Genomic DNA, 23,998 nt, shown 5'->3' with positions numbered 1-23,998 from the left:
ATTATAATTTTAATATAAAGGAATAAAACATTTATCAGGAAAGAGTAGATAAAACCATGTCTAGAACATCACCTTTGTGTGTGAAGTGACAGTGACAGATTTAGGTTTACGGTCGAGTTTTGCTGAATAGACAATTTATTAATAAATAAACAGTAAATTTGTTATATTGTAGAAGTGCCGACTAATAATCTGTAGAAATAGTAATTTTCTAGTTTCTGACAAATTTGCCTTCATAGCCCGAGTATGCTTCTCGTCCAGTAACACCATTGTTTTGGTTCGTATGTTACATTGTTTTGGGGTTTACGTAGATTTGTTCGATTGTAACATTTATTTCTCTCAGTAGATAGTAGTAGGCTCGTCGACTATTACTATCTACATAGGAACAGTCGATTCCGCCAGTGAATGAATCACTTTTGACCTGTAGGAGAGTGAAATGATAAACAACAAATGACATAATTAATTTATCTGTTTACTGTAAGGCGATACATGTACAATGCTATTTGCAGTATCATAATGAAGGAAACTTCCAGTGGGAAGTAGGAGTTGCATTTCATACTGTTAGAAACAGTTTTTAATGCACTGGTAAAATGGAGGGCCCTGAAAAAATGAAGGAGGGGGAACTGAAATATCTGTTACGCCTCCTGGACGAGCTGTCGCCGGAGGTCTTTGAGGTGAGTCAAACAATACAAACAATTATTTGTGTTTTACAACTATAATATTTGTGAGTGATATGGAAACATATATTTTACAAATTGTTCATTGAACACTTTCAATAAGTAGGTCTCCAATTCTTATACAAAATACAAAATAAAAGCAGTGAAAGTGGGACTCAGTATTAGTATGTTTCATATTCAGTACCATCTTTACCATAAGGGCACACGGGGTCCGTGCCCAGGGGCCCCGAAGAACAGACAGTAAAAATATATTTGATTACCCATAATAACTTTCTTTACTTTCCAAAAGGGCCCCAAATTCATATGTGCCCAAGGCCCCCAGCATAGTTTAAGACGGCCCTGTTCATACTAGTATAAAAATATGATGGATCTTAGATTAATCTATTGTGCTACCATGACTACCATCATTTAATATTATGGTATTTCATTGCCTGATTTTCTATTAACTCACTGACTGACTTGATCTACTACTAATAATTATCTTCTCATGTATCCTTTTCTTGGTTATTGAATTAGAGACTATACATCTCTCTTATATTGTAGTAGGTAGTTATTTATGTTAAGATTATTATAACGGTGTAAACATACCAGGTATTGGTTGTTGTATTTATAAATTTGCTATCTATTTTTCACATTACTGTATGATGTCATTCTAAATCTTGTATTGACTTGTGAAAGAGTGCTTAAGTCCTACTTACTTGCAGAATACATTTTTGAATTTGGGGTTATTTTAAAATTGTATATTATTGAATTTTACTAAATCTTAGTCAAGCAAGGGATTTAATGATCAATTGTTTTGAATTATAATCACAAATATACTCTTGTGTTCCTCAGGAAATACTACAGTTCTTCTATGACATAGAGGAGTCCAAACCATGTAGAGACATATCAAATGAAACCTTAGCATTTTTGAAGCGAAACCTCATCAGCAACCCAGTCACCACCTCCATCATCCTGGGGTACCTGCAGTTCCACCTCAAGCAAAATAACTTGAACACTAACAATATTCAGACACTTTATCTTGAAGTGCTAGTAAATGATCTGTCAACAACAGATAGCATTGATAAAACAATCACACTTATGTCTTTAGTGAAATGGGAAGACCAATTTATACCCCAATTTACCCAACAAGTCCTCAAACTGGTCTCTGATGATACATACAGACAGTATAAAAAACAGATTCTAATTGGTTTAGTACCACAACAAAGACCAGAACTCTTAAAGGTCACTTCTGAGTTTATACAGCAGAATGAGCCGCAGAAAGAATTCAAATTGACTCCAGAGTACATGCTGGAACTCTGTTACCAAGACAAGACACACTGGCTTTTGAAAGCCGCTCAAGTGTACAAGCACCAACTACATGATATGAAGAATGTTACATTCAAAATCAACAATTTCACTAAGCAAATACTCATAATGGTTCTTATAGATTTGACAAACAGCCCAGAAACTTATGACTTACCATCTCTAGTTCACCAATTAACTAATATCTTTTCAATTCTGGACACATATTCCACTCCTGATGAACAGCTACAGTTCTACATCACGGAAGTAAAGAGAGAGTTGACTATAATTAAGTTTTGTTTAGAAAACAATTGCAAAATCATGACCACGTCAATATTTAGCCAGGCTTTGACGCAAAGTGCTCTGGCATTAATTTCCCAAGTGTGCAGACTACCAAAAGTAGACAGATATAAAGTATCAAGACTTTTGAATACAAATAATGATATTATAACGGAATTAATGTCATTACAAGGGAGTACCAGGAGACAAAAAGGTGATCAGAATTTAAACTGGGACATAGTGACGTATAACAGCTACTGCGCTATCACTAAAATTATAGACACAATACTAAATGCAGCTGAGAGCTCTGAGGATGCTGTTGAAATCACGAATTCTTTAGACGAAGTAAAACGCGTGGTCCTATCCATACAACCCATGCAAGCATGCATCGAAGTTATCGAGAACATTTTCGCATGCCTTTTCTTGAGATACGAGTTCTTTTCTTGCCACGAACATTATCAAGAGTTCCCCTGCGGCACCCATTCAGACTGTTCATACTTTTATTCAAAAAAACAAGTGAAAAATCCGAAAGGGAACAAGACCGTCAGCGCTGGCTTCATGTGCAACGCTATGACGATGCAGATTGTTCTGAATACATTGAAATTGTGCTTAGAGTCTTTGGAAGATAATGTGAACGCAGAAACCACAGACAGTGTGGTCCTGTCGAGGTTGAAACGCCTTGTAAAGGTTGTGAACCACTCTCTTTGGAAGCTGCAGTTAGTGTCCACTCTCCCGCCCGACACGGGTCCCTTGCAACTAAAACTGTGCCTGGATTATGTTGAAGTTGACGACAGCAGTGAGGAGGAGGATCGCGAGCTTGACTTGAGGAGTTCTAGGAGAAAGCTGCGGGTGCGGAGACGACACACGAACCCTAAACCTGATGCTGATCAGGTGATGTTAGCATCAACTATATCTGCTACTGATGATGGTAAGATTTTCTGGAATTCGTTTTCGTATAGTCTGTTTACGCTAAACTTGCACCGATTTGGCAGTTACCGTACCGATGTATGGTCGCGCTAAACTTGAAGTAACACTTAGCGTAAACGCTGTAGGCGGACTATCAAAATTACGGCACGGGTTACCTGCTTACTTTGTTTGTATTATTTATACGCGATGTAATAATAAAATTACGTATTACAGTTACCAGCTCCACAAAAGGAAACATTGACTTCATCTCAGTGATGTTGGCGAAACCGAACAGCTTGGTGGCATTGGCTCTCTACCACAATGATTTCTCTAAAGCCAATCAAATCATAGAGGTATGTAAAAACATTTTATTGAATAAAAATCTCCTTATTATTGATAAAGCGTAATAAAATACTATGATCATTATATTCATTATTGTGTTATGAACTTTCACATTAAACAAAACTATCAAAATGAACAGGTCACCTACCTACCTCAGAAACTCATAATTCAGGAGGGTCATTACAAACGAACTTCGATGTAAACTTCAACATTATACCATCCCATCACCTACTACCATAGACAAACGAAAGTACTAAGACGCGTAAAGTAATCCAATATATTGTAAAACACGCCAATTTGCCCCCTGACTAGATGGCGCTGTACGGCCCTGCACATGTTACAGTATCTTATTTGCGTGCTCAATGTTTTAAACTTCTTTCCGCGTCTCTTTTCCTTTGTAGGTTATCATCTTTAAAAAAAAATGTTTCCAAGGCATCAGGAAATAAGTAACAGCACTCTCATTGAATAATCCTTCTGTCACAAAGTCCTTATTAAATGCTCGAGCTCCTCATAAGCCTCCTTCTCCTTTTCCGAAGGAGTGTAAATGACGTCACCGGTACTTTTCCTGAGCACTCCGGGAGGGTTCCATATTGCGTATAGTTTAGCTTCCCTTATTGTTTCTTGAGCCTTGAAACACTTGCACACGAGGCAGCAGCAACAGCGACCTGAATTAGACAGTACAGTCACAGAATAAATAATAGTACTAGGTACAGAAGACTCACTCTCTAACAAAACGCGTCTGTTACGATCAGGACAGATATGGCCGCTAGGTGGCGACAGCGTCACGCGCGGCTTATGGCTAGCCACCAAAATTGGTGTGGAACGGATGTACTTTTAGCTACCTGTACCAAAGCGATGATATCGCGGAGTGAGCCACGCCTGGTACAGTTGAAAGTCTTAATTTATGACCAATTTTGTACCTTGTCACAGTGACAATAGTATGAGTTCTCTGGCGACTTGCATATTGATTCTCACTATGACCAGGTACCCCAGGTACGAAATGGGTCATTAAATTAATACTTTCCACGTTACATTATTTAGTTTGTCATTAAATTCGGCAGAGGATGCATTCTAACACTCTGGAGTCTATTTGGCTAATATACGCAGTATACGCACTGAGCACGACGAAGTCTAGAGGTTTTCACAAGACACTAGAGAGGACTCTTCAATAAAGGAGCGAACTGGTTTTAAGTCGAATTAATCAGATAATTACACTATTCGACTCAGATATACAGCCCAATAAAAGTAATACGACATTTATACTAATTTGGCAGTCTAATTTCGTCGCGAATTTATAAAGGTAGATTTTTCTACCTGGAAGATCAATTTTGAACAAGCAGTGTTTTTTAACGCTCTCAAGCCAGCATCAAAATAATGAATTCTCTTACCTATAGTACACCATAGAGGGATGGCTAGAACAATGTAAATAATCAGCCATATTTGCACTATACTCCACACCCGGTTTGCCGAAATATCACGTGCTGTACGAGTTAGATTGGTTCGATCTTCTGATTCAGTATTGTTGGCATCTGTAATATAAAATAGGTCAAATATAAACTCAGCAATTTATGCAACTGTCTGGCCGGTGGTGAAAAAGCGACGAGTTTATTTGTAGATGTAACAATTGCATGCAGAGAAAAACGCTTTTTGCTCACCGTCGGCGGTGGAACAGCTGCCTTACCCCTTAATCGACTATTAAAGACAATAATTTTGCGTATAATTCACCTATTTCAACGATGTGATGTGTTTTCGATTTGTCTTCACTATTTGTATAGCTATAATTGCTGCTTATTGAAGAATTATTTTGATACATTTTTGTGCTTACAATATCATGATCTTGTGTCAGATTAGTTAGCTGGAAAAGGAGGTATTTTGGTCATTCATATATCATGTATATGTTATAATATAACTTAAAAAGCAGCCGTATGATATGATTACAAAGTGCACAAAACTATTTAAATAGAAACAGTTTTGATTACCTTAGGATTCAGTACTGTATTATATTTGCCATCAAGGCGTGTGTTCCGAAATGTTTTATGAGAATTTTTCCTGTTATATCTGCAAATAACGAACAATAAATTTAAGATACCAGTTAACATCTACTGTGGCCTCAGCAACAATTGAAACTATTGCCCTAAATTTTATTCTTTAACACATTCAGTGCCGAAAACCCGACTATCGGGTATTTTATGATTTCGTTCCTAGGCCGGACGACCCGATAGTCGAGATCGTAGTACTACAGCTTTATATGACGAAATTGTTGTGGCCTGATGCGGATGTCTTGTTAGCCTGTTTGGCAATTAATGTGTTAATTTATATCTTTGGAAGCACAGACCAACCCCTAGGCGGTTTTCTGTGCTTGGAAGCGATGCACGATGCACTTTTACCATTGGGGATCTGTACCTACACCATCTACGCTAGATTAGTGCATGATATACCTTTCAATTTCGGGATCAATATCCAATGCTAAAGTAATTCATGGGGGCGTAACATTAACAATTATTGTAAGTATTCCATTGTCATCATTCCTCCCCTTCTCCATAAATCCTACAATTTGTGTTGTTCCTTAGTCCCATCTTGGACAAAAGTTCATTGACCCCAAAGTGACCTATGAAGACCAATTATTATAGGTATTATAACCATATTTACCTACTTGCTTAATTTGCTGGTTCTATTGCTTAAATGAATGTGTTCTCTGTCCATTTCGATATCATCGTCTACAATCGAAATATTTACTTTATAGTCCGTCTTGCGCCTAACGATCTTATTATGACTGTGGTCTGTATTCAAACTGTATGTTTGCGTTATCACTGTAATGATTAGTATGTAAATTAGCATTTAGGAACAAGATTCCAATGTTTATTTTGATCATTTTTGCCACTATCATGTCAATAACAGTAACATGACAAATATGTCAATAAAGTCAAATGATTTTTTAATTGTGATTGGAACTTTTTGAATCATTCGCCTGAGATTTCTGATTGTTTCCGTGAGGTTTCCGTTGATTGTTTCTGATCACGCTTATTCGTTCGCGTTTTGAAAATTTAGATTTCAAGAGAAATAAATAAATATGAGCCCCTTAAAACTTAATTATCTTTAGATAATAGATATAGATCATAAAATGGCCCACTTGAATATATGAAATATTACCACTTCTCTTTGGACTTTGTTTTAACAATTCAATAAAAAAATTTAGCATTCCCAGAGCCCCGCTATCTTCGCGTCTAAGAAAACAAGCCGCTTATTAAAAAGTTTAATTTTATTTTCAGATGTTCGATCTAGCCGACGCCGAGATCGCAACAGAGGTCTCGTTCACCGAGCAGCTGCGCCACCTGGTAGCGAAGATCAAAAACATTATTTACTACAAAGGCGACACTCCGTACGCTACCAAAGAACTGTCCGCCCTTTCTGTTGTATCCACGGAAGTTATGGGCTTGGTTGAAGGGTTTCTAGCTTCAAACAGGCCTCCTAACTTTTCGTTTGACGTGATTCAACTAGCGGCCTGCCATCCTCACCTACAGCTGTACAGCCATCAAAACGCCTCTTTTATCAACGCTGTAGACATTCTTTTAAGCAGCGGTCTGAATAGAGAAATAACATATGGATTAATCAATGTTGTTGAACGAAAACTGGCTGAAGTACGCTCGTCCACGGATGTGGCTGCTGTTAAAAAAATCAACTACATCAGATTCATCGAAGATATAGCCAGCGTTACCTTCGAGATCTTTGGCAATACGGAAAAGTCCTTCGATTTCATCGACAACGTGTGCGGCCTGATCGCCGACTGCCGAATACCGATCAAACATAAAGAGTTCTGCAAAATGAACCAGCTGTCTAAAGAACTGCGTCAATGCTGCGAGGATTTAGCAGACATCGTCAAACCTAACAAGACTAATATCGATCCGAATCTGCTGCAGAAATACCATCAGATTTACATGAACATCGTAGCCGCGTCTGACAAAGACTTGTGTAATATTGGAGAAGTATCTCGACACGGAAATAAGAAGACCAGGACGCACTACCTAAGGATGTGCTACATGTATTGCAAAACAGTATCTCAGCTGGAACTAGAAGAGAATGCAACAGCCGCTACAGAATCCTCCTACTTCACAGTATTAGATAAACAACTGCACGACATATTCGGCAGCATGATCAATACCAAAGAAATTCCAGTTACGTACTTGGAACCTATTTGCAAGAAGCTAAACGTGAATCTGATACCAAAATTGATATTGAATTTTTGCCCATCGATTATACTCACACCTCACATGGAAGCTAGCGAGATGAACTTTAACAATTTGCTTCAAGCTGTATATGAGTTTAAAAATACGGAGGAAAATTTGTTTTTGGAACCAGATACAAATATGGCACCTTTACCACGCGCGCCGACGCCTCAATGTCTCACGTACATCGTCTTAAACAATTGGGTACTGGCGCATTTGATCAAAAAGATCCACACATCGCCGAACGACAACAGCTTTCAGCAGAGCATGGACGCGCGAACGAGATACCTCAACAACTATATGGACTTGGAAAGATTTAACTACACCAAGGTCCTCTTTGGAGGTAACAAGTATTTAGCGTCTCTCCATACCACTATTGATCTCGACAAGTTGTTCCTGTTTTTGCCTCAGCTGATTGAAGCTGGGAAGTTACTCAAATGCCTGAACATAATTGACGCACTCTCTGAAAGACAAGTACTGTGCAGTGCTAACTTGATGAACCTGAGAGATTTAATACTGTTCAAACTGGCGATTCACCCTAAGATAGAAAATAATTGGAAATACTGCCAGTACCTGAAGTGCTCTGAGTTGAAAGTGAATCTCATTCTAAACAATTTGAACAGTTGGCCCGCTGAAGGAGCTCTGGAGGTGTTGGACTATTTGAGGTTCCTACTGGACAGGGAGGTATTAGACGAAGATTTACATGAGAAATGCTCCAATTGGATGGTTAAAATACCATTGTATAATCAGGTAAACATTATCTCGACATTTTTTCGGCTTTTAATTACATAAGTACAGTAGTGGCGTTCAAAAGTGCATGGATAGATGTCGACCGTAATGCCTTAATATTACGGTTGAAACATCTCCATGCACTTTTGAACGCCAGTGTACATATAGGGTAAGGGTATAAAATCCCATTGACATTGAATTATTAATCCAAAGTTAGAAGGCATTCTTTTACATTAAATACCTTTGAATGCAAACTTTGAAAGATACGTTTTTGGTTTGTGACGTTGAACTTTTATTTTCAGATCGCATCAATAATGGGCTCCAGCCATTGGTACGACGTTTACGAGCATTCGATGAACAACCCCGAGAATGTTATCGAAGTTCTAATGGACAGCCAGCAATTCCAACTTTGCCTGGACTGGGCCGAGGTCCACGAGGTCTCGGAGCACATGAAACACTTGATCACCATGAATCTCTTACGACAGCTGTTTGAATACACTAACCAAGCCACTCCTTCTCTGGTTGGTGAACTTTTGTCAAGCTTGCCAACTAGTCAGGCGATGGATCTCATCCAAGAGGAAATGTCCAAAGTCAGAAACGTCGAAATACTCCAAGTTTGTGTAGACTTTGTCTCCGAGAACTCCTCCGATTGGAAGTCATTTGAAAACATCAAAATCGGGTTGCAGATCATGCTGGAAATAGATGTGAGTTTACGTCAAATGTTCTGGGAGTTGATTGAGAAACCTCTGCTGATGCTTGAGCAATTTCTCATGAACGCCAAACTAGATGTACTCTCTGTAATAATTAACAAGATCTCAAGCAATTTGAAAAAAGATCCGAGCGGAGACAACTTATACTATAACATAAAGTTGATAGATAGCATAGTGATTTCAAGGAACTCTGTGGACGCGTTGCTCCGTTTCTACGCCGAAAAGGCTTTAGACATGAACCCTAAGAACACTTGTGTTGCTCCGCCAAAACCTTCGGAAGATTCCCTCATGCAGTCTATAGATTCTATCAACATTGAAGCGGCGTCGAGGCCATTTGTGATGCCGGAGCAGGTGCCCTCGAAAGAGCAATGGGCGGAGGACTATTCGACGGATCGGTGTATGGTGTGTCAAACGTCTATATTCTCTATGATCATTCGGAGGCATCATTGTAGACGATGTGGCAGGCTTGTGTGCCATGTTTGCTCGAGGAATAGAATGCAGGTTAGTGGCCACAACTTTTATTTTTCTACGTTCATTTTGTTAATAAATTGTGTTTTTATCTCGAAATATCTCCAAATTTAATTGAAACGTTTTAAACCATTTTAACAATGACAGGCATTGTCGATGTATTGGTGATTCGCTAGTTAGGACTAACATAAGTATTTAGAGTTAGACCAAGAAAAGTCTGCAGATATTTTGATACGCAGTGCAACTTTTCTTGCTCTAACTCTACTGAAATTCGATCATCAAAGCTCTCTACCATATATTATTCAACCGTAAAAAACTTTATTTCTTGTTTGTCATTCAAGGTGCCAACATACCCAAGCAGCGTAAAATTCCGCGTATGCAACGATTGCTACACTCAAACAACCAACAAGAAGCACTCCTCAGACCAAGACAACATGATGCTGAGCAGTAACTCTGACTCTGCCGGCAGCGGCGTCACTTGTATGGACTGGTGTCTGTCGAACAATTCTGGGAGAAATGAGGCTGTTAGGGCAGAGTTTGGGTTCGAATTTACTCCGAATGTTACTCTGTGTTTGAGTATTATGAAGATGCATTCCATCAGCTTGGAATATCCCAAGTAAGTACAAAAAAATTACTCAACTTAGACATGGACTATGAATTACCAATTTTGAGAAGGACGTCCTTCCTGTGTCTGAAGTAGGAGCGGTAGGAATAAGTAGAACTGCTAGGCAAATAAAAAAAAACCGGTCATCGATATTGTACATACTTGTTGTTTCATTACTGCCCTGGTTTTTGCTCATGCGCATTAAAACTTCATGAAAATTATTATAATTCTATAATTTTGGTTAACTATCATATCGACTTATAGAATATAGTCTTATAACAATAACACAACTTAGTGGTTAGAGATAGGTATGTATCTATATTTTAGCGGGTCTGATTGATCAGGTATTATATCTGATTGATAAGTCCCTTTCAAAGATAGATGGAACCCGGCATGGAACCTGGTTATTTTTTGTCCTCATCTCACTCTTTCTTTACTCTGTTTCACTCTTTTCTGCGTCCGCAGGTTCCTCCTAGACCGAAGCGACGAGATCGCCCGCGCACTCTCCGGCGGAGGCGACGCGAGGTTACTGGTGCGCGCGCGGCGCTCCCTGCTGCTCGCCGCCGCCGAGCTCTACTCCCGAGCACCGCACGAGATCGCGTGAGTACTTGTTAATCATATTGTTCCATCGGCAGGTTCCTAGATCGAAGTGACGAAATCGCGGCGCTTCCTGTCCATAAGGTGGTTCGCTTTCCACATAAAAAAAAATTGCTTTATATTAAGTAATTACACAATATTACTACATAAATATGTGCACATCTGTCTACTTTCAAATGTTTATTTGCGCTTAATTGATAGTAAAACTTTGTTTTATACAGAAATCACGCACAAAACGCTACTTGTGCATTGATAAATAATAAAACGTTTTTTTGCGTGATTTCTGTATAAAACAAAGTTTTACTATCAATTTAGCGCAAATAAACATTCGAAAGTAGACAGATGTGCACATATTTATGTAGTAATAGTGTTATAACGCAATTGTTTTTTGTATGGAAAGCGAACCACCTACAAAAAAAAACGAGATCGCGTCAGTATTATATGCCATCGTATTGTTAACTGACTCGTGAATTTTATTGCAATGATATAAAGCACACAAGTGTTTAAAAAATTTGAGAGTGCTGGAACTTATAATTTTTACACAAGCAAAGTACATACCTTAGTACTAAATAGAGTTAGAAAGTAGACCTTTTACTATAATCGTATTGACCAACGGTTCGACCAACTATTTCAGACATTACATAACTTACGTTACTTATATCTTAGAAGTATACTTTATTTTTCACCAAAACACAAATGGGTAGAAACAGTAAAAAATTAAAATTTAAAACTTATAAATAAATTATATTTCTTAATTTATTTATGTGATCGACAATGACATCAATTGTATCATCGACGGCGTCAATAAGGGTCGGTTGCACCAAACTGTTCGTATCGTTAAAGAGTTCGCAAAATTTTTATGCATGGAAAGTTTCATAGTAAAGCGCCGGGGCGCGCCGGCTGACGTTGACCAGTCTGTCAAATGTGGTTGGTGCAACTGGCCCTAATACTGGCAGTTTTTCACAGTGGCAGTGGACGCGGACGCATAGCGGAGACGGGAGCGGCGCACGCGGCGCGCTGCCTCGCACACGCCGACGCCATGGCCACGCTCGTGCAGCAGCAAGCGCACCACCTCGTGCCGCGCTTACAACACCCTAGTAAGTGGCGCGTTCGGCCGGGCGTGCAGCGTCGCGTCGAGCGTCCAAGATATGTCAGCACTGTCAGCAGCCTTAGAGCATTTAATAACAGGAGCCGCCTTTAATATTTTCGACGTCGTGTCAAACACAAAAGCTGTCACTCGGACGCCACGTCACTGAAGTGTCAAAACTGAAATTGAACTTTATGCATATGCACGTAGGTCTACGTTGCTCTGTGGTCTGTGGCCGATTAATCCGTCTTTGGCGTAGGACCTGCGGTGCGGATATATCGGTCATTGGCGTCCAAAAGGTTAAGAGCTTACCCCGCTGCTGAAAACCTTGCACAATAGGCCTGTTGCAAGTAACAAAGAATCATGGAAATAATGGTTTCAACGAAACATATATGTTAATATGATTCTAAAAAATGGCCCAATCTAAGTATAAACTGAAGGATTATTAATATATTCAATAAAATAAAAGTGCAAAATTCTCCAATCGGCCATTTTTACTGAAACGCCAATCAGAAACGTTCCAAACAGTGACGTCTTCAATCCATAACATATTTCTTAGAGCAACATAGACAACCTCATTGACCGAAATCTATACGTGGGCACCAAAGAGTTCGAAAGGTGCAAAAAAAATGTTATTTCGCCACTAAACATTTATTACGTCCAAAAAATATTATTACACGATATAAAGTAGATATCTATTTGTTATTATTTAAATAAAATGCAAAATAATACGATATTTCAACAACAAACTTTTTTAATTATTTGGCTGAATGGAACTCGGGAATGGAACTATCATTGCCATGTTGGCTGTCGTAACTAGAAAAAATGAAAAATTAAAAAGTAAAAGCGGCGTTCGGTGATTTTCACTCAAAATTTACATGTATCTAAATAATTCATCTTAAACTGCAACCGTGTGAGAGTTTTTGTGTAAAATGAGTTATTGTGATAAATTTTTGTAATGTATTTATCATCCCTAATCATAATATATGGTGCTGAATTAACAATATCATTCGGATTCAAGGGAAATTCGTAACTGTAAGTATGTAAACAATGTCTACCACCCTACCACCAACTAAATGATGACGTCACAAATGGCATGCGAGGCGTTTTCGCGCGAAGTTTAAACTAGCTATAATAAAATGCAATTATCTATGTTAAATCTTATGAGTATAACTGAAATATAGTGTTTTTCGGAACTAATACAAGTGTACCGACGATATTAAAAGGGTTTTCAAAATTTGTCATCAGGCCTATTGTGCATACTTTTGTATGGACTGACGTTTATCTGACATGGCTATTTGTAGGTTACGTCCAAATTTGACGTGCCCCTCCCCTGCAAACATCAGCAGACTGTTTTGTACACAAAATGAAAGACTAAATGCTCCAAGGTCAGCAGCGTGCACTGAGGCAACTCAAATATGTGTGACATGGACGTCGCGCCGGCTGCCTCACTGGTCTCCGCCGTGTCTACTAATCGAACACGATTTATTGACTGTACATTATCCTGAATTACATTTTATGTGACTCACCAGGCTTTATGGGAAGAGGTATTTGTCTTAGAATAGCCGCAATTCTATCCTTTTATTTGTGAATTTATCGTGACTATTCCATATTAATTGAGTAATTACTCTTATTACCACCATCCAAAATACTAAAAAGGCAACTGAACTTCATATATTATTTATTCAAGCAACTAAAAGTTTTTTTTTTTGATCAGGTCAAATAGTCCGTTCCCTACTAGAAGCCGAGAAATGGGAGTTGGCTCTAGAAATAGCCACAAAATCTGGGATCCCCCGCAACAGCGTGTTAGCCGCTTGGGGCAAGGCGTGTCTCAAGGCGGGGTGCTTCAAGCAGGCGCGGGAAAAGTTCGCGCATTGCTTCAAGAATACTGTGAACGTGTGTATGGAGGTGGCCGAGGACTGCGAGTACGGGAGGGAGGCTTCTGAGCAGTTCTTGAATAGGAGGTTGCAAGGTAAAGGAAGTTTACAAACAAGCACTCTGTTTAGAAACATAAGGTTACTCTTTCCTTAGCTAGAGCAAACTTGGGGTTATAAATATTCAAGCGCGTGTCACTCGGTATTTTACATCGTACCGTTGCAAGTATAGTGCTGCAGTGAAAACTGAACCCCCACTGCTGCTAGAAATTTGTTTATATGGGGGGTCAGTTATCTCTGCAGCTAAAAGCGCCACCTAACTAGTTAGGTCCTTGTCAGGACTGGCACACCACGCGTCTTCCAATCGGTTTATAAAAAACCGGCGTTTCAGCAAGGCGTGTCTTAAGGTGTATGCTTTAATTTTTGCCCTAGCGTTAAAACTACGTCCTCAAAATTAGCCGGCCGAGGCATGTCTCCACCGACCGAGCTGCTTCGCGCGGCAATTTCCTCGCGAGGCGGCTCGTTCTGTGTGGACCCGCTGATTTTGAAGAATTTGATGTTTATCTTTTATATAAAGATATATGCTACATTTTTAACCAATACCCAAAAAGAGGAAGTTTTATACGGACTTTACGAAATAAAACCGTATTGATTTATGGTTTTTCAAACGTTTTAAGTACCTACTTGTTCCTGTTCAGGTTTAAGACAGTCGGAACGTACCAGCTCAGTATCAAGCACCCAATCAGAAGGCCGGCCTCGAGCCAACCCTCCCCTCCTCAACGAGATCATCAGCATGCTGGAGAACATGAACTACCCCGTCAACCAGCACATCCTCAACAAGGCGGAGACTATGAAGGTACGATCTGTTTAGTAAGACACAGTATCAGCCAATCAAACCCGCTCTCGAGCCAACCCTCCCCTCCTAACGAGATAGACAGAGAGCTAGCTACGGAAATAGGTTTGCAATTTATAGAGCAACGAAATCCCTCTAGTTAGTGTGCCATGCTATCATTATTAATTAATTCGGGCGCCTGGCAGCTGTTCAGCGGTGGGTGTGAGAAGTGTCAAATAAATTGAAGGTGTACAATTTATAGAGCTGAGTTTGGTGTGATATAATAGTTAATTATGTATTTAATTCGTATATAACATTGCCAGGCGTTTTAATTGGGGGAAAAGTAGTCCTTATTACTATAAGGTCCTGTTTTCGGTCCCCTCTATAAATTGCACACCTTCAATTTTTTTACAACTCATTTGTTGCCCAACCACTCTCACACCCACCGCTGAACAGCTGCCAGGCGCCCGGATTAATTAATAATGATAGTATGGCACACTAACTAAAAGGGTTTCGTTGCTCTATAAATTGCAAACCTATTTCCGTAGCTAGCTCTTAGACCAAGACGATATGAACTACCCCTTCAACCAGCACATCCTCAACAAGGCGGAGACTATGAAGGTACGGAGATAACAGACTAGACCCACTTCAAAGTAATAAAGTCGACAAGTTTATTTTCTTTGGTTTGAAACCTACTGACTGCGCCAACTCTTCTTCAATCTTTGGTAAAGCTCAGGGACAGTAAACCCAAGACCCAATAATGAAATAGATGCAGCAAATGCTTGTATTCCTTGTGTTTTTCAATCAACTACTCCAAACATTACTAACTACTACTCGGTTGCTTCCCGTTGCTTGCCGTACTAACTGTATGTTTGTTTCTACAATATTTATTAATAAGATTAATTGCGCCATACAATAATAATAAGATTTCGCGACAAAGCCCCGTTTTAGTTTAAATAATATCTACAGAAGTTTAGGAGTAGTAAAAGTGCTGTATCAGATCTAACATGCATGAGCTCAAATTTCAAATGCATAGCTTCTCTTATTAACTTTAATTTTCTCTTTCAGTCTACAAACGAAAAACTAACATCGCATAACGCAAGCAAAAAGCGTATCCAAGTCACCGAGCCAGCCCTCAACATAATGCACACGCTAGCAAGCGTGAAGAAAATCAAACAGGGCGACTACAGCGACTTCCAAACTGCCACCGTCCAACCAAAGAAAAGTCTCGCACAAGGTACAAGCTTTGGTTTGCTTTGCTTAGTTTGGGGCTAGGTTGATCTTTGTAAGATGTCTCCTAATATTTATTTTATTTTAGGTTTACTTAGAAGAAACAACAATCACGAGCCTAAAGTAGACCATCTAGTCAAAAAACTAGACCCGTTCTTTTATAAAGAATGCGTTTACTACTTAACCAACTACGGTTCCCACGTAGCTAACATAGCGTTCTATATGAAGTATAAGAATATGTCGGAGGTGCTGACGTATTGCTACGATAACTTGGTGGATAAAGAGACGTTTACGGAGTCGGTGTATATGGAGTGTTTGAAGAAGGATAAGGTGAATGAGCTGCTGAAAGCTATGAGTGATGTGGATAGCACGCTGGACTTGTGGTCGGTGAGTTTAAGTTTTACCCCCTTATTGATAAAACTTTACGGGCCTGATTTAGTTAAATTATGTTTTATCCCTTTCTTACAAACACAAGTCAATAAAGATATCAAAGATAAAAACAAACGATTCGTAGCTAATTCAGGCCCGTAACGGGTTTATAAATAACGCTATTAATAATGTGTTTTTAACCATTCAATGAGACCATTTTTTAGAGGCTTAGTTGCGAGTTATTTGGTTCCGTCTGGTCTTTACAGTCCTACATTGTAGTAGTATGTATTTATTTATTATTACTGACCGAAAGACTAACGCGCATGGGCGTACCCAGCATTTTTTAAGGGGTGGGGCAGAAGTAGGGGAGGCTGGGATACGTTGTAACAGGGTTCGGTTAATCTGCCCAAAAGTTCTTAGCGTCTGCTCAGAGACCAGGGTGGGGCAACTGCCCCACCTTGCCCTACTTGCCGTGGGTACGCCTATGCTGACGCGTATTTTGGCGACCGACAATATCGACAAACACATTAAAATTACATTAACGCGCGTTCATAACGTACATAAAGGTAAATAACTACAAAATCCAAACCAAAGTCATGTTTTTATTTATAATTCGGTGACAATACGTGTCTAATTATATAATATAGGTATAATACTCATGAAACACATTGCTGTAATGACCTCTGCGCGTTATTATCCTTTGAACGCGTTATTTGAATAATCCAACGCTAATAGACGCGTGACGCATGTCAATGAATTAAAAGGTACCTTATGTCAGCTGCATAAGGTACTTTTTGATATATGTTCTATTATCGTTTGTGCATACAATACGATTCCAACACTCACATTTGCAGGAATACATAATGCACATCTGCCGCACCCTCGAAGCCACGAAGCGCCTAGAAGCGCTGTACGCGCTCCAGTGCGGCTCCGGCCAGCACGCGCGCGCCTCCGCCACCTGCGCGTTGCTGTACGCGCGCCCTGTACGAAGCACGCCTTTCACGATATTACATACCCGGAGTGGGACCTTAGCGGCCGCGCACCACCATCTCTCGCAGTGTGTGCCCGCTGCCAGTAAGTATTATCTTCGTCGTATTAAATGTCGTACAGTACAGCGCCGTACAGTCTGCGCCAGTCCGCCAACGCGAGTTCCTGACGTTACGCCTCGGTACGGAGTGAAACATGTCGAGCGTTTTTCGACTTAAAATGCGTGACTTACCCGTTTTTAATATATTTAATATGTCTGTCTCACGGAAGTTTTGTTATTAAAATTATCTTCGTCGCTTGCCACGTCAGAAAGAGAGCTTTCTTCACTCGTTTGGCTGGCTTGGGCCAGCACGCGCGCGCCTTAGCCATCTGCGCGTTGCTGTTCGAAGCATGCCCTGATAATACTGTAGTATTACACAGTAGAAGTGACTTTATCCACCGCATGCGTGCCCGCTACCATTAGTATAGTTGCCTGAAATAAAATATTTTCATTCATTCATTCATTAAGTGTCAACTTTATCGTATTCCATTGCTCATATTCTAATCCGTGTTCATGTTAATTAAAACTAAAGACAGATGTACTGAAATAGGGTGTTATACTGTATTTAAAATAAATTATTTTACACCATGCATGAAATAAAGCACCAGATAATTATTAGAAAAACACAGATAGGAGTTATTTTTAAACACAAGTTCTATTTAATAAATCGGATAGAAAAAATACCCTGTTGTATTAAAATTCCATGTGTAAATTCTCTTTTCCAGGAACCAACGACCCGAAATCCATCCACTTCCACCTGGACAAAGTGACGATAGACAACCTCATGACCACGATATCTCGGCAAATGGAGGTCGCTAAATATTTAGCGGCGAACGAAGCGGCCGGGCGACTACCTGTTAACGTCATAGATGAGGTTATACCAGTGCAGAGCAGGAGGGACCCGGATGCTAAGGAATTTAGACCACTTACGTTGTTCGGATCTAATACGGACAAGATACGGATAGTTGCTTTGATATTGGCTACGGGGCAGTCTGTAAAAGACGGATTCGACCTAGCCTTCAAGTAAGTACTTCATGATCATAGTTGAGATCGAGTATAAATGGTACCTATGACTAGAACGCCATAGTCCTAAGACGCAGCGACCGAAGCGGCCGGGCGACTACCTCTTAACGTCATAGATGAGGTTATACCAGTGCAGAGTGGGAGGGACCCGGATGCTAAGGAGTTTAGACCACTTACGTTGTTCGGATCGAATACGGACAAGATACGGATAGTGGCTCTAATATTGGCTACAGGGCAGTCTGTTAAGGATGGATTCGACTTAGCTTTCAAGTAAGTGTTTTAAAATTAAATGGTTATACCAGTGCAAAGTAAAAGCCACTTACGTTGTTGGGATCGAATACGGATAGTTGATTGTCATACCAGTGCAAACTAGGAGGGATTCGGATGCCAAAGAGTTTATACAGCTTACGTTATTCGGATAAGATACGGATAGTGGCTTTGATACTGGCCATGGGGCAGTCTGTGAAGTATGGATTTGACTTGGCTATCAAGTAAGTACTTTAAGCTTTAAGGTTGGCAGCGTCTGAATTAATATTCATAGAAAAATGAATAAATGAACAATTAAAGCAGTCGGGTACAGTTAAATGTAGATGAAGTTACACAGCAGTTTACAAACTTAGGTGAACTGAACAACATTGCACAACATTGAACAATAGAACCCCACAAAACTCACCAATCAGTTTGACTGCAACTGATAAAATGACTTATTTATATCCTTGTAATACAATTCAATATTGCAGCATTCGTCAGTTGATCTGATTTGTTTGAACATTCTATATTTGTCTACAGGGTAATAACGGAGCACAAGCTGGACTCTATGAACATCTACACACATGTAGCCAAGTACCTGGTGAACACCGACCGGTTCATGGAAGTGAAGACTCTGGCCAAGTGCATCAGGGAATCCAAGGAAACTGCGTCCAGGTGAGACGGGAAGGAAGAGGAAATATGTGACTTTTTCAATTAAAAGGTACCACAAAGACAATAAAGTATCCTTTTGTTTGAAAATGGCACATTATATACAACATGAACACTAGTGGCTCTGTGAACTGTACTTCCTGGTACTCATGGCACCGCCATTTTGAAAAAAAAAAATCAAAAAGTGAATCGATAATAAGTCCATATAATTATCGAACCTGCCGGCCTAGCCAAGGTGACGATCGCTTGATTCGCTTACGTTTCGCCATCGAATCGCTTTGTGTTATCAGCGTTAGCGATTGGCATGTTGTCTACGGGGCCAGGTCACAAAGAGAACACCCGCACAGACAGAAAGCTGGACAAAAAAGGCATTTTTGCCTCTTGTTCGATCAATTAACAATATATGTATCTGCCTAAAGAGGATCTTGTTTTTCGTTGTGTAGTCGACGTCAAACATATGTTTACGCTTTTGCACCGTATACTCGATATCCTTTGTAATTACTAATAAAGTGAAAAATGTAAACATTTGTCGTCGACTGTACCATCGCAATATTGCGACGTATGAGGCGTTGACAATATTTATTATTTTCGAGATTATGCGGTCCACACACAACGGGTCACCTCAAGACGAAATAGCCGTGTGAAGCAGCCCTATCTATGTATAGACGTGCCTCGCTCGAAGTCAAAGCATGCGTTGTTGCTGTGCCTCAGACGAGGCACCTGATAGACCTTGACTCGCGAGGCGGCTCGTTGCGTATCGACCATCCTATTGATGTCTCTTCAGCAGTTTTACAATTCGACTACCTATTTCAAACGTTCTCTGTATGTTTAATGTTACAGCTTGATGAGCGACCAAGTGCTGGAGTGGGGAGTGGGCGCTGTGGTGGCGCGGTGCGAGGCGCGCGGCCAGCTACACGACGAGCAGGCCGAGCTGCTCATACAGCACGTCTCCAGCCTCAGCATTAAGGTAAGTCTATCTACGTTTATAAGATTTTCAAAGATTTCTCCGTTGATTTTTGCTGAAAATACCTGGGGATCAAATCGGTAGCTCTTTAGCTCTACCATTAACCGGGTCCACACAGAGCGAACATACGGGTTATTCCCACTAGTTACCACCAAGTTCTTACCAGTGGTAACTACTGGGAATTTTTATTCCCAGTAGTACCACTGGTAAAAGGTGGGATTTTTTTTCCTAGTAGTTACCACCAAAATATTGTTAGAGTTCAATACTAATATAAACAGTCACCTACAATAATTTACGGGGTGAATATGTAGGTAGGTTAGTTACCACTGGTAAAAGGTGGAAAAAAAAAGCCCAGTAGTTGGCTGCCACTGGTAAGAACTTGGTGGTAACTAGTGGGAATAACCCGAACATACTCGCGAGGCAAACCGAGGCACGTCTACACTGGCCGTTTTGTGCGCGAGGAAATTGCCTCGCGCGCATGATCGCTCTGTGCGGTTCCGGCTATTGCCGTCCGTTCTGAACCGTGTATAACCTCTAGGACTGTTAGGATTAAGATTAAGACGTTTGTTATTGTTGAAATTTACATGAACTATTTGAGTTTTCCATTGACGTATTATATCTATGGACTGGCCTTACGGGCACTAAAAATGGTACTAGTTCAGCGGTGTTACTCACCAATTCGAGCCAATCGCGCAGCCTAACGCAGCTAGTTGCGACCAATCGTGCGCGTGATGCGAACTCATCAACCAATCGCGTGCGTGATGCGAACTCATCAATCAATCGCGTTGTAGCGGTGTCACACCGCTGTACTGGCCCCATTATTATTGCCCGTAAGAGATCCTGAGATTTTATACGTCAATGGAGTTTTCTGTTGTCGAGTTGAATGACAGCTGCTAGCGCCATATTTACTCTGTATAGTTTATTGAACGTGGTGTCAAGCACATGTCAGCTCGGTCTTGAACTCTTGTATTTTCGACGTGCACTTACGAGTCTTACGCAGGGGCTGGACCAAGTAACTTTCTTATCAACTTATACTTGTGATACGAGTTCGTCTGTTGTCAACTCATGGCTGTATTCCAGCTCCACCTGGACATTAAAACAAAAACATGAGCCGAGCATAGATCACTGGACAGATTTACTAATATGTACATCAATTTGCATTTTTTTTTCTACAGATATCGTGCTATTTACTCTGCCGTAACGTAAGCAACGCGTACATCCTGGCGGCGCGCCACGACCGCACCAACGAGCTACGCAGAGTCCTGCACGAGGCCGAGCGCCTCGGGCACGACCAGGTGCGCTCCGCCTGCCTCAAGCGGCTCACCTCCAAGTCTACCATCAACTGAACATGCAGCTATATGTTCAAAGCAGGACTCTTGTTTGGTTTTGGTTTGGAGTGGCACGAGTGATGAATAACGTCCACACAACAGGTTGCCGCGCGAAGCAGTCGAATCATGCCTCGGGAGAGACGCGCGGCTATTACTCCGCGAGGCAAGCCAGGAGTTTTGTGTGTATCCGCCTAATAAATAAAATCAAACAACACTGGTAAAAATAATACGCGAATAAGTATTCTATTCATAAAAGGCGCTGACAGTATAATTTTTTTATATACAAGACGCATTAATTTGTGCAAGGCCACTCTCTTAAGGTGCAATACTTGTATCAATTTCTTGACTGAAATTAGCTTTGTTCTGCTACACTCATAAACTTGCTAGAGTAACACTTGCACAGCCTGGGCTATCAAAATCGCTGCCAACTTAGCTTGGTCACAGAATAAATAATAGTACTAGGTACAGAAGACTCACTCTCTAACAAAACGCGTCTGTTACGATCAGCACAGATATGGCCGCTAGGAGGCGACAGCGCCACGCGCGGCTTATGGCTTTCCCCAAAATTGGGGCGGAACGGATGTACTTTTATCTACCTGTAGCAAAGCGACGAAATCGCGGAGTGAGCCACGCCTGGCTTGGTCTAACTCTAACTAGAAAGTGATTTAAGTATATACCGTAACTGGCAATTCTATCTTATTGCAAAGAATTAAGGCCCACAGATGATCAATTAAAAGTGTTGCTGTTAGTATGTTCATAACTTGGTTAATTTCAAAAGTATTCGCTGTTTTAATAGACCTTTTATAGGAAAATATGATAATAACACAAGTTATAATGTGCATACATGTGACACCGTAAGATTGTGAACCCGTTAGTTTATAATCTAACGTAGGTTAGGTTAGATTGTAATGTCCCTACCGTCAGTTTATAATTTAACTAGCGAGATTATAAACTGACGAGTGTTTACAATTTTACGGTGACATATGCATAGCCAGACGGTTCCGAAGTATAAGCACTATAGGCTACCAAACACAATAATATTCGAATTTTTCAAATGACACTGTATGCTCATATTGCTTGTCATTATAACTAGAGACGGTAGCTAGTCAGTTCATTAGAATAAGGTTACCAACTTACATATGGCTATATATAATTAATCATGTTCAATGTATATAATTTTAAAAAGATTTTGACTCAGAATGCAATGCAAATTAACTGTACTATACACCATTATTTTATATAATGTAAGTATATAGTCCATTTGTATTATAATCAAAACACATTTATTATATAATGTGTTATAAAATGAATAAAAATTAAAATTAACTACAGTTAAAATAACTAAAGCTAAAAAATTAAAAATACCTAGGGTGCCCATCACGCAGGCAGCGTTCCCGCGCTGGAGTGCTATGGCCAATCTTTACCCGAGAAAGCTGCCTGCGCGGGGTTCACCTGTGGCCTCCCTTAGGCGTTATCATTTGCATTTGTACTTGTTTATAAATTAGAGAAGTGACGGGAAATTTGATAAAATTACAACGTGGTTAGGTTACCCACATTGTATTAAAAATTTAATATTGTAGATTTGATTAAGACTGCTGGTGCAATAACTCCTAAAATCATTTTTTTTTTATATATATAAGCAAAAAGATTTATGATAGTATGTTTTGTTAACCAAATCAAATGATTTAAGTATTAGCGAATATGTATTATAGTATTGCATGATTTTATATAAGTTTTGTTGGGTATATTGCTAGTTTAAGATGTATTAATCATTTCTCTTTTTGTTTCATAATAATATATCGTGTGTTGCTATTGCTCTATGTATGAATGCAAAGTTTCATAATTGTAAAAAATAATGTAAGTATGTATTATTATAAATTAATATTTTGCATGGGTCTGAAATAGATACAAATTGTTATGTTAGAACTCACATAAATGGTTGTATATAGCCCGCTATAATATATATTTTTATATTAAAATGAAAAATAAAGTGTTATAATTGGCAAGGCTCAAAATACATATTTAAAATTCTATACCTGGTGCTTGATATTATTAAACCAAATGAAAGTATATAATCTTAGATTTAGGTATATTATAATTTGTATTGGTCTCATTCTTATTGTGATATTCTAAATTCTATAATGAATATGACATGATTGTTATTTTAATATAAAATCACAAAATAAAACATACATGAAATCAAATACTTAGTTTTATTTCTGAAATACATATAATAGATATCTATGCTGCCTAGCTAGTTTGATAATATAATTGAGGTGCACGAGCGGTTAACTCATAATAAAAAACCGGCCAGGTGCAAGTCGGACTCGCGCACGAAGAGTTCTGTGCCACTACGCAAAAAACGGCAAAAAATCACATTCGTTGTATGGGATAGTGGGGCACTTAAATAATATTCTGTTTTTAGTATTTGTTGTTATAGCGGCAACAGAAATTATTATTATTATTTGTATCTCCGTTACAAACTCTCGGGTTTTTATTATTATTATAGCCTTTTCTTCCATATCCATTT

At 39.6% G+C, this 23,998-nt stretch overlaps 2 protein-coding genes across 2 annotated transcripts; one reads left to right on the top strand and one right to left on the bottom strand.

Annotated features, from left to right (window-relative positions):
- The first annotated feature begins 99 nt into the window (after nucleotides 1-99).
- On the top strand, nucleotides 100-23,629 carry LOC134799399 (zinc finger FYVE domain-containing protein 26 homolog). The gene is made up of 18 exons (XM_063771794.1): nucleotides 100-274; nucleotides 507-671; nucleotides 1,509-3,165; nucleotides 3,378-3,496; nucleotides 6,755-8,458; nucleotides 8,740-9,648; nucleotides 9,957-10,231; nucleotides 10,685-10,819; nucleotides 11,783-11,913; nucleotides 13,621-13,875; nucleotides 14,476-14,633; nucleotides 15,678-15,846; nucleotides 15,928-16,226; nucleotides 17,063-17,282; nucleotides 17,961-18,258; nucleotides 19,048-19,182; nucleotides 20,017-20,143; nucleotides 21,316-23,629. The coding sequence occupies exons 2-18, from the start codon at nucleotides 588-590 to the stop codon at nucleotides 21,484-21,486; spliced, it is 6,846 nt and encodes a 2,281-aa protein (XP_063627864.1). The 5' UTR covers nucleotides 100-274; nucleotides 507-587; the 3' UTR covers nucleotides 21,487-23,629.
- LOC134799397 (uncharacterized) lies at nucleotides 3,504-6,457 on the bottom strand. Its single transcript, XM_063771792.1, has 5 exons — nucleotides 6,139-6,457; nucleotides 5,465-5,543; nucleotides 5,211-5,340; nucleotides 4,874-5,014; nucleotides 3,504-4,150 (listed from the first exon to the last, which is right to left on the bottom strand). The coding sequence occupies exons 1-5, from the start codon at nucleotides 6,321-6,323 to the stop codon at nucleotides 3,963-3,965; spliced, it is 723 nt and encodes a 240-aa protein (XP_063627862.1). The 5' UTR covers nucleotides 6,324-6,457; the 3' UTR covers nucleotides 3,504-3,962.
- Nucleotides 23,630-23,998: the final 369 nt, after the last annotated feature.

The sequence above is a fragment of the Cydia splendana genome, chromosome 18, assembly GCF_910591565.1.
Source record: "Cydia splendana chromosome 18, ilCydSple1.2, whole genome shotgun sequence".
Taxonomy (NCBI): domain Eukaryota; kingdom Metazoa; phylum Arthropoda; class Insecta; order Lepidoptera; family Tortricidae; genus Cydia; species Cydia splendana.
Note: the sequence above shows the minus strand (reverse complement) of the source record. Positions and strands in the feature narration are given on the sequence as shown.

What these genes read in the sequence shown, in the direction of transcription:
- LOC134799397 (XM_063771792.1), bottom strand. Translation starts at nt 6,323, where the DNA reads ATGCTAATTTACATACTAATCATTACAGTGATAACGCAAACATACAGT. An exon ending in ATACAGTACTGAATCCTAAG is followed by an intron (nt 5,341 to 5,464) that starts GTAATCAAAACT and finishes CTCCTTTTCCAG; the next exon opens with CTAACTAATCTGACACAAGA. An exon ending in CCCTCTATGGTGTACTATAG is followed by an intron (nt 4,151 to 4,873) that starts GTAAGAGAATTC and finishes TGTCTAATTCAG; the next exon opens with GTCGCTGTTGCTGCTGCCTC.
- LOC134799399 (XM_063771794.1), top strand. Translation starts at nt 588, where the DNA reads ATGGAGGGCCCTGAAAAAATGAAGGAGGGGGAACTGAAATATCTGTTA. An exon ending in TATATCTGCTACTGATGATG is followed by an intron (nt 3,166 to 3,377) that starts GTAAGATTTTCT and finishes TACGTATTACAG; the next exon opens with TTACCAGCTCCACAAAAGGA. An exon ending in ACAAGGCGGAGACTATGAAG is followed by an intron (nt 14,634 to 15,677) that starts GTACGATCTGTT and finishes TTTCTCTTTCAG; the next exon opens with TCTACAAACGAAAAACTAAC.